At 40.1% G+C, this 12,342-nt stretch overlaps 1 protein-coding gene across 2 annotated transcripts in view; it reads left to right on the forward strand.

Annotated features, from left to right (window-relative positions):
* The window catches only part of LOC142907964 (two pore calcium channel protein 1-like), a 115,596-nt gene that overhangs the window by 42,759 nt on the left and 60,495 nt on the right, over positions 1-12,342 (forward strand). For both annotated transcript variants that reach the window (XM_076058016.1, XM_076058017.1), the window contains one exon: positions 5,587-5,658. In XM_076058016.1, coding sequence (XP_075914131.1) covers positions 5,651-5,658 — 8 coding nt within the window. In that variant the 5' untranslated portion in view covers positions 5,587-5,650. The remainder of the gene's footprint in view (positions 1-5,586; positions 5,659-12,342) is intronic.

Consider the following 12,342-nt stretch of genomic DNA (forward strand, 5'->3'; position numbering starts at 1 on the left):
CATTATCACCATCATTAAAACCATCATCATCAACATCATCATCAACATCATCATCATCAACATTATCAACATTATCATCGTCATCATCACCATCATCACCGTCATCATCAACATCATCATCAACATTATCATCATCATCAACATCATCATCAACATTATCACCATCATTATCACCATCATCAACATCATCATCAACATTATCATCATCAACATCAACATTATCACCATCATTATCACCATCATCAACATCATAATCATCATCAACATCATAATCATCATCAACATCATCATCAACATTATCACCATCATCAACATCAACATTATCACCATCATTATCACCATCATCATCAACATCATCATCACCATCAACACCATCATCATCAACATCATCAACATCATCAACATCACCACCATCACCAACATCATCACCATCATCATCACCATCACCAACATCATCACCATCATCAACATCATCAACATCATCATCAACATTATCACCATCATTATCACCATCATCATCAACATCATCATCAACATCATCATCATCATCATCAACATTATCAGCATCATTATCATCATCAACATCATCATCAACATTATCAGCATCAACATCATCATCAACATTATTAACATTATCACCATCATCATCAACATTATCACCATCATTATCATCATCACCATCATTATCACCATCATCAACATCATAATCATCATCAACATCATCATCAACATTATCACCATCATCAACATCATCATCAACATTATCACCATCATTATCACCATCATCATCAACATCATCATCATCATCACCATCAACACCATCATCATCAACATCATCAACATCATCAACATCACCATCATCACCATCATCATCACCATCATCATCACCATCACCAACATCATCACCATCATCAACATCATCAACATCATCATCATCACCATCATTATCACCATCATCATCAACATCATCATCAACATTATCACCATAATTATCATCATCAACATCATCATCAACATTATCACCATCATTATCATCATCAACATCATCATCACCATCATCACCATCAACAACATCATCATCAACATTATCACCATCATTATCACCATCATCAACAACATCATCATCAACATCATCATCAACATTATCACCATCATTAAAACCATCATCATCAACATCATCATCAACATCATCATCATCAACATTATCACCATCATTATCATCATCAACATCATCATCAACATTATCACCATCATTATCATCATCATCAACATTATCACCATCATTATCACCATCATCAACATCATCATCAACATTATCATCATCAACATCAACATTATCACCATCATTATCACCATCATCAACATCATAATCATCATCAACATCATAATCATCATCAACATCATCATCAACATTATCACCATCATCAACATCAACATTATCACCATCATTATCACCATCATCATCAACATCATCATCACCATCAACACCATCATCATCAACATCATCAACATCATCAACATCACCACCATCACCAACATCATCACCATCATCATCACCATCACCAACATCATCACCATCATCAACATCATCAACATCATCATCAACATTATCAGCATCATTATCACCATCATCATCAACATCATCATCAACATCATCATCATCATCAACATTATCAGCATCATTATCATCATCAACATCATCATCAACATTATCAGCATCAACATCATCATCAACATTATTAACATTATCACCATCATCATCAACATTATCACCATCATTATCATCATCACCATCATTATCACCATCATCAACATCATAATCATCATCAACATCATCATCAACATTATCACCATCATCAACATCATCATCAACATTATCACCATCATTATCACCATCATCATCAACATCATCATCATCATCACCATCAACACCATCATCATCAACATCATCAACATCATCAACATCACCATCATCACCATCATCATCACCATCATCATCACCATCACCAACATCATCACCATCATCAACATCATCAACATCATCATCATCACCATCATTATCACCATCATCATCAACATCATCATCAACATTATCACCATAATTATCATCATCAACATCATCATCAACATTATCACCATCATTATCATCATCAACATCATCATCACCATCATCACCATCAACAACATCATCATCAACATTATCACCATCATTATCACCATCATCAACAACATCATCATCAACATCATCATCAACATTATCACCATCATTAAAACCATCATCATCAACATCATCATCAACATCATCATCATCAACATTATCACCATCATTATCATCATCAACATCATCATCAACATTATCACCATCATTATCATCAACATCATCATCAACATTATCAACATTATCACCATCATCATCATCAACATCATCACCATCATTATCACCATCATCATCAACATCATCATCATCAACATTATCACCATCATTCTCACCATCATCATCAACATTATTACCATCATCATCAACAACATCATCATCAACATTATCACCAATCATCATCAACATTATTACCATCATCATCAACAACATCATCATCAACATTATCACCATCATTATCACCATCATCATCAACATTATCATCCACATTATCACCATCATTATCACCATCATCATCAACATTATCACCATCATCATCATCAACATCATCACCAACATCATCACCATCAACAACATCATCATCATTATCACCATCATTATCACCATCATCATCAACAACATTGTCATCATCAACATCATCATACATCATCATCAACATTATCACCATCATTATCACCATCATCATCATCAACATTATCACCATCATCAACATCATCATCAACATTATCACCATCATTATCACCATCATCATCAACATCATCATCACCATCAACATCATCAACATCATCATCACCAACATCATCATCACCATCACCATCACCAACATCATCACCATCACCAACATCATCACCAACATCATCATCATCATCAACATCACCATCATCATCAACATCATTACCATCATCATCAACATCACCATCACCACCATCATCACCATCATCATCACCATCAACATCATCACCATCATCACCATCATCACCATCATCAACATCATCACCATCATCAACATCATCAACAACATCATCACCATATTCTTGGTTCTTTCGGTAAAGTCACGTAGAAGGGAAACAATGACATAATAAAAATATAAAACATTAAAATTCTCGCGACGTTTCGACTGCAACGCAAGAAGCAATCATCATCAGGTGTGAAAACCATAGCAAGAAAATTTGAAAGAAGTCGCTGTTTGTATTTATTTATTTTTAACGTTAGCACCACGGAGAGCGATTTGACAGTTTTGTTCAGATGGACGAGTCCATCTATGTTCGGAAAAGAGGAGGGGGGAGACGAAAAATAATGGATGCGGTCTGAAAGCCACCTTAAGCGTGAACAATCAATCATCAACAACATCATCCTCATCATCAACATCATCACCATCATCAACATCATCAACAACATCATCACCATATTCTTGGTTCTTTCGGTAAAGTCACATAGAAGGGAAACAGGTCTGAAATGAATTTTGATTCAAAAGCTTTCGTGACTGCAGTAATTCATATTCTTAGTTTTTTCGGTAAAGTCACGTTGTTGTTTCTCTTCAACGTGACTTTACCGAAAAAACTAAGAATAGGTCTGAAATGGTTTTATCAAATCCTTCCAATGATTGCTAAGCCAGAATCCATCTTCTCCGTTCAAATTGTGTCTCTGTGTTTGTATATGTGGATAGCCTCATGAACGAATCTCTCATGGTAGCCAGATGGCTTGCAGAGAACCTCTGTCTTGGAGAAGTCAATGTCATGTGAGCCTACTGAATCATAACAGTGATCTGCCACGGCCGAGGTGTTGGTCCTACCGTGTTTAAGGTCTGCTTTGTGTTCACGAATGCGGTCCGAGACATGTCGTTTGGTTTCTCCAATATAACTACTACCACAGAGGCAACTTAGTTTGTAGACACCAGGGTACTGTATGTCCGGAATCACATCTTTTACAGACGGAACCAGATCACGGATTTTATGTAATGTGTTGAATCGGACCTGGATCTTGTGTTTATTCAAGATTTTGGAGATCTTTTTTGTGATCCCCGCAATGTAGGGTAAAGTGATGGTTTTGAAAGGCTCCTCAAGAGGGTCCTTCTTCATGGTTTGAGTGATAGCTTTGCGGATTGTGTAGTCGGAGTAACCATTAGCCCTGAGAGCCTGGTGTACGTGCTAGAGTTCACTGGTAATATGTTCCTGGTCGGATATGCATTGGGCTCTATGGTGCAGAGTCTTGATGAGGGAATTCTTCTGGGATGGATGGTGGTGGGAATCCGGTTTCAAGTAAGCATCCGTATGGGTAGCTTTCCTGTAGACAGAGTGGCTCATTGAACCATCAGGTCTCTTTTTAATTAGGACATCCAAAAAAGGTATCTTGCCATCTATTTCGACTTCCATGGTAAATCTAATGGCTGGATGTATGGAATTGATGTGGTCGAGGAATTGGTCTAGAGCAGGCCGGCCATGTGGCCAGATGACAAAAGTGTCATCCACGTACCTCTTCCATAAGGTTGGGCGTAGAGTGGCAGTCTGGATGGCGTCAGTCTCAAATTTCTCCATGAAAATGTTAGCTATAACTGGAGAAAGGGGGGAGCCCATTGGGGTGCCCTCAGTTTGTTTGTAGAAAGTTCCATTCCAAGTGAAGTATGTATTGGTTAAACAGTGTCTCACCAGGGGGTACCTCAGTGTTTAGTCCTTGATGAACCAAGTCTTCAATGATTGCGATGGTGTCAGGTACAGGAACTTTGGTGAATAAGGAAACCGCATCAAAACTGACAAGCAGGTCATCATCATCACCATCAACATCACCATCATCATCACCATCATCATCACCATCATCAAAATCGTCAACATCACCATCATCATCACCATCAACATCACCTTCAACATCATCATCAACATCATCAACATCATCATCAACATCATCATCAACATCACCATCAACATCATCATCAACATCATCATCAAGATCATCATCACCATGATCACCATCATCAACATCATCAACAGACCCTGCAGGTGCCAGGCTAGGTGCACGAAGTGGTGATGGTGGTGGTGATGGTGGTGGTGCCAGGTTAGGTGCGCGAGGTGGTGATGGTGGTGCCAGGCTAGGTGCACGTGTGGTGGTGGTGCCAGGCTAGGTGCACGTGGTGGTGATGGTGGTGCCAGGCTAGGTGCACGTGGTGGTGGTGCCAGGCTAGGTGCACGTGGTGGTGATGGTGGTGGTGATGGTGGTGGTGATGGTGGTGCCAGGCTAGGTGGTGGTGGTGATGGTGGTGCCAGGCTAGGTGCACGTGGTGGTGATGGTGGTGCCAGGCTAGGTGCACGTGGTGGTGATGGTGATGGTGGTGCCAGGCTAGGTGCACGTGGTGGTGGTGGTGATGGTGGTGCCAGGCTAGGTGGTGGTGGTGATGGTGGTGCCAGGCTAGGTGCACGTGGTGTGTCTCTCTGCCCCAGGCACTTCAACGTGAAGGGGCGCTACAGAGATGTTCTGAGCACACTCAGAGAGCTCCTACCCAGGATGGCCAGGTGATGGTGGTGGTGGTGGTGATGGTGGTGATGGTGGTGGTGATGGTGGTGGTGGTGATGGTGGTGGTGGTGGTGATGGTGGTGGTGGTGATGGTGGTGGTGGTGGTGGTGATGGTGATGGTGGTGATGGTGGTGATGGTGGTGATGGTGATGGTGATGATGGTGGTGGTGGTGATGGTGGTGGTGGTGATGGTGGTAATGGTGGTGATGGTGATGGTGGTGATGGTGGTGGTGATGGTGGTGATGTTGATGATGATGTTGATGATGTTGATGATGATGGTGATGTTGATGATGGTGATGTTGATTGCCCCAACGTGGTGATGTTGATGATGGTGATGTTGATGGTGTTGATGATGGTGATGTTGATGGTGATGTTGATGTTGATGGTGATGTTGATGTTGATGGTGATGATGGTGATGTTGATGATGATGTTGATGGTGATGTTGATGGTGATGTTGATGGTGGTGATGGTGATGGTGATGTTGATGGTGGTGATGTTGATGGTGATGTTGATGATGATGTTGATGGTGATGATGGTGATGTTGATGATGATGATGTTGATTGCCCCATCAGCTTCGCCATCACCACGTTGGTGTTGATGGTGATGATGTTGATGGTGTTGATGATGATGATGGTGATGTTGATGGTGATGTTGATGTTGATGGTGATGTTGATGGTGATGTTGATGGTGATGTTGATGGTGATGTTGATGTTGATGGTGTTGATGGTGATGTTGATGGTGATGTTGATGGTGGTGATGGTGGTGATGTTGATGGTGATGTTGATGTTGATGGTGTTGATGGTGATGTTGATGGTGATGTTGTTGATGGTGATGTTGATGGTGATGGTGTTGATGGTGATGTTGATGATGTTGATGGTGATGTTGATGGTGATGTTGATGGTGATGTTGATGTTCATGGTGGTGATGGTGATGGTCCTGATGGTGTTGATGTTGATGGTGATGTTGATGGTGTTGATGGTGATGTTGATGGTGATGTTGATGGTGGTGATGGTGATGTTGATGGTGATGTTGATGGTGATGTTGATGGTGATGTTGATGGTGATGTTGATGATGTTGATGGTGATGTTGATGTTGGTGGTGATGTTGATGTTCATGGTGGTAATGGTGATGGTCCTGATGGTGTTGATGGTAATGTTGATGGTGTTGATGGTGATGTTGATGTTGATGATGTTGATGGTGATGTTGATGGTGATGTTGATGATGTTGATGTTGATGATGTTGATGGTGATGTTGATGGTGATGTTGATGGTGGTGATGTTGATGTTGATGATGTTGATGTTGATGATGTTGATGGTGATGTTGATGATGTTGATGTTGATGATGTTGATGGTGATGTTGATGATGTTGATGTTGATGATGTTGATGTTGATGATGTTGATGGTGGTGATGTTGATGATGTTGATGTTGATGATGTTGATGGTGATGTTGATGATGTTGATGTTGATGGTGTTGATGGTGATGTTGATGTTGATGATGTTGATGTTGATGATGTTGATGTTGATGTTGATGATGTTGATGATGGTGATGTTGATGTTGATGGTGATGTTGATGTTGATGATGTTGATGGTGATGTTGATGATGTTGATGATGGTGATGTTGATGTTGATGGTGATGTTGATGTTGATGATGTTGATGTTGATGATGTTGATGGTGATGTTGATGTTGATGATGTTGATGTTGATGATGTTGATGTTGATGATGTTGATGTTGATGATGTTGATGATGTTGATGTTGATGATGTTGATGTTGATGTTGATGATGTTGATGTTGATGATGTTGATGATGTTGATGTTGATGATGGTGATGTTGATGATGTTGATGGTGATGGTGATCTTGATGGTGATGATGTTGATGTTGATGATGTTGATGTTGATGATGTTGATGGTGATGTTGATGATGTTGATGTTGATGATGTTGATGTTGATGATGTTGATGGTGATGGTGATGTTGATGATGTTGATGTTGATGATGATGATGATGATGTTGATGGTGATGATGTTGATGTTGATGATGTTGATGTTGTTGATGGTGATGTTGATGGTGATGTTGATGGTGATGTTGATGATGTTGATGTTGATGATGTTGATGTTGATGATGTTGATGTTGATGATGTTGATGTTGTTGATGGTGATGTTGATGATGTGATGGTGATGGTGATCTTGATGGTGATGATGTTGATGTTGATGATGTTGATGTTGATGATGTTGATGGTGATGTTGATGATGTTGATGTTGATGATGTTGATGTTGATGATGTTGATGGTGATGGTGATGTTGATGATGTTGATGTTGATGATGTTGATGATGATGTTGATGGTGATGATGTTGATGTTGATGATGTTGATGTTGTTGATGGTGATGTTGATGGTGATGTTGATGGTGATGTTGATGATGTTGATGTTGATGTTGATGATGTTGATGTTGATGATGTTGATGGTGATGTTGATGATGTTGATGATGTTGATGTTGATGATGTTGATGTTGATGATGTTGATGTTGATGATGTTGATGGTGATGTTGATGTTGATGATGTTGATGTTGATGATGTTGATGATGTTGATGATGTTGATGATGTTGATGATGTTGATGATGTTGATGGTGATGTTGATGATGTTGATGGTGATGATGTTGATGTTGATGATGTTGATGTTGTTGATGGTGATGATGATGGTGATGTTGATGGTGATGTTGATGATGTTGATGTTGATGTTGATGATGTTGATGTTGATGATGTTGATGTTGATGATGTTGATGTTGATGATGATGTTGATGTTGATGATGTTGATGATGGTGATGATGTGATGTTGATGTTGATGATGTTGATGGTGATGTTGAGTGATGTTGAGTGATGATGATGTTGATGATGGTTGATGTTGATGATGTTGATGTTGATGGATGTTGATGATGTGATGTTGATGATGTTGATGTTGATGATGTTGAGATGGATGATGTTGATGATGATGGATGTTGATGATGGTGATGTTGATGTTGATGATGTGATGTGTTGATGTTGATGGTGATGGTGATGGTGATGTTGAGGTTGATGATGTTGATGTGATGATGATGATGTTGTTGATGATGTTGGTTGATGTTGATGGATGTTGATGTTGATGATGGTGATGATGATGATGTTGATTGATGTTGATGATGATGATGATGTTGATGATGAGTTGATGTTGTGATGTTGATGATTTGATGATGTTAGAGTCCCCCTCGCTTCGCCCTCCCCATGTGTCTTCCACTTCGCCTTCGCCATCGTCGCCATGGAGATCTTCGCTGGAGTCCTGCACCCAAACTGCCTGCAAGTGAGAACATCTCCAACTCATAAACATCTCCAACTCATAAACATCTCCAACTCATAAACATCTCCAACTCATAAACATCTCCAACTCATAAACATCTCCAACTCATCAACATCTCCAACTCATAAACATCTCCAACTCATAAACATCTCCCCCTGTACATCTCCTATACATCTCCAACTCATAAACATCTCCAACTCATAAACATCTCCAACTCATAAACATCTCCCCCTGTACATCTCCTATACATCTCCAACTCATAAACATCTCCAACTCATAAGCATCTCCAACTCATAAACATCTCCAACTCATAAACATCTCCAACTCATAAACATCTCCAACTCATAAACATCTCCAACTCATAAACATCTCCAACTCATAAACATCTCCAACTCATGAACATCTCCAACTCATAAACATCTCCAACTCATAAACATCTCCAACTCATAAACATCTACAACTCATAAACATCTCCCCCTGTACATCTCCTATACATCTCCAACTCATAAACATCTCCAACTCATAAACATCTCCAACTCATAAACATCTCCAACTCATAAACATCTCCAACTCATAAACATCTCCATCTCATAAACATCTCCAACTCATAAACATCTCCAACTCATAAACATCTCCAACTCATAAACATCTCCCCCTGTACATCTTCTATACATCTCCAACTCATAAACATCTCCAACTCATAAACATCTCCAACTCATAAACATCTCCAACTCATAAACATCTCCAACTCATAAACATCTCCAACTCATAAACATCTCCAACTCATAAACATCTCCAACTCATGAACATCTCCAACTCATAAGCATCTCCAACTCATAAACATCTACAACTCATAAACATCTCCCCCTGTACATCTCCTATACATCTCCAACTCATAAACATCTCCAACTCATAAACATCTCCCCCTGTACATCTCCTATACATCTCCAACTCATAAACATCTCCAACTCATAAACATCTCCAACTCATAAACATCTCCAACTCATAAACATCTCCAACTCATAAACATCTCCAACTCATGAACATCTCCAACTCATAAACATCTCCAACTCATAAACATCTACAACTCATAAACATCTCCCCCTGTACATCTCCTATACATCTCCAACTCATAAACATCTCCAACTCATAAACATCTCCAACTCATAAACATCTCCAACTCATAAACATCTCCAACTCATAAACATCTCCAACTCATAAACATCTCCAACTCATGAACATCTCCAACTCATAAACATCTCCAACTCATAAACATCTCCAACTCATAAACATCTCCCCCTGTACATCTCCTATACATCTCCAACTCATAAACATCTCCAACTCATAAACATCTCCAACTCATAAACATCTCCAACTCCTATACATCTCCAACTCATAAACATCTCAAACTCATAAACATCTCCAACTCATAAACATCTCCCCCTGTACGTCTCCTATACATCTCCAACTCATAAACATCTCCAACTCATGAACATCTCCAACTCATAAACATCTCCAACTCATAAACATCTCCCCCTGTACATCTCCTATACATCTCCACTCATAAACATCTCCAACTCATAAACATCTCTCCCTGTACATCTCTTATACATCTCCAACTCATAAACATCTCCAACTCATAAACATCTCCCCCTGTACATCTCCTCGACATCTCCTATACATCTCCTCCTATACATCTCCAACTCATAAACATCTGCCCCTATACATCTCCTATACATCTCCTAAACATCTCCTCTACATCTCCAACTCATAAACATCTCCCCATATACATCTCCTCCTATACTTCTCCTATACAACTCCTATACATCTCCTATACATCTCATATACATCTCCTATACATCTCCCAATATACATCTCCTATACATCTCCCATACATCTCCTACCCATAAACATCTCCAACTGATAAACATCTCCTCATTTACATATCCTCCTATGCATCTCCTATACATCTCCTCTTATACATCTCCAACTCATAAACATCTCCTCATTTACATCTCCTCCTATACATCTCCTATGCATCTCCAACTCATAAACATCTCCCCCTATACATCTTCTAAACATCTCCAACTCATAAACATCTCCAACTCATAAACGTCTCCTCCTATACATCTCCATCTCTTCATATACATCTCATATACATCTGCAACTCATAAACATCTCCTCTTATACATTTCCTCCTAAACATCTCCAACCCATAAACATCTCCTATACAGCTCCTATACATATCCAACTCATAAAACATCTCCTATACATCTCCTCCTATACATCTCCTATACATCTACAGCTCATATACATCTCCTATACATCTCCTCATATATATGTCCAATTCATAAACATCTCCTATACATCTCCCCCTATACATCTCCTATACATCTCCTCATATACATCTCCAACTCATAAACATCTTCTATACATCTCCCCCTATACGTCTCCTATACATCTCCCATACATCTCCAACTCATAAACATCTCCTCCTATACATCTCCTATACATATCCAACTCCTATACATCTCCTAAACATCTCCTATACATCTCCTATACATCTCCAACTCCTATACATCTCCAACTCCTATACATCTCCTATACATCTCCAACTCCTATACATCTCCATCTCCTATACATCTCCAACTCCTATACATCTCCAACTCCTATACATCGCCTATACATCTCCAACTCCTATACATCTTCAACTCCTATACAACTCCTCCTATACATCTCCCGTACAACTCCTGTACATCTCCTCCTATAAATCTCCTCCTATACATTTCCTCCTATAAATCTCCTCATATACATCTCCTATACATCTCCATCATATACATCTCCATCCTATACATCTCGTTACTAGCTGCACTTGCCCCTACAGCTAGAGGCTACCTGGGGGAGCTTTGTCTGTGTGTGGTGTGTGTAGTACATAGACACTGCTGCTGCTACTCGCTAGCTAGCAGCACTTGCCCCTCCAGCCTGCTAGAGGCTACCTGGGGGAGCTTTGTCTGGGTGTGGTGTGTGTAGTACATAGACACTGCTGCTACTACTCGCTAGCTAACAGCACTTGCCCCTATAGCCCTGCCAGAGGCTACCTGGGGGAGCTTTGTCTGTGTGTGGTCTGTGTAGTACATAGACACTGCTGCTGCTACTCGCTAGCTAACAGCACTTGCCCCTACATCCCTACTAGAGGCTACCTGGGGGAGCTTTGTCTGGGTGTGGTGTGTTTAGTACATAGACACTGCTGCTGCTACTCGCTAGCTAGCAGCACTTGCCCCTACAGCCCTGCTAGAGGCTACCTGGGGGAGCTTTGTCTGTGCGTGGTGTGTGTAGTACATAGACACTGCTGCTGCTACTC

Source organism: Petromyzon marinus (genome assembly GCF_048934315.1).
Source record: "Petromyzon marinus isolate PM22_M1 ecotype Great Lakes invasive population chromosome 67 unlocalized genomic scaffold, UKy_Petmar_22M1.pri1.0 chr67_unloc.4, whole genome shotgun sequence".
Taxonomy (NCBI): Eukaryota; Metazoa; Chordata; class Hyperoartia; order Petromyzontiformes; family Petromyzontidae; genus Petromyzon; species Petromyzon marinus.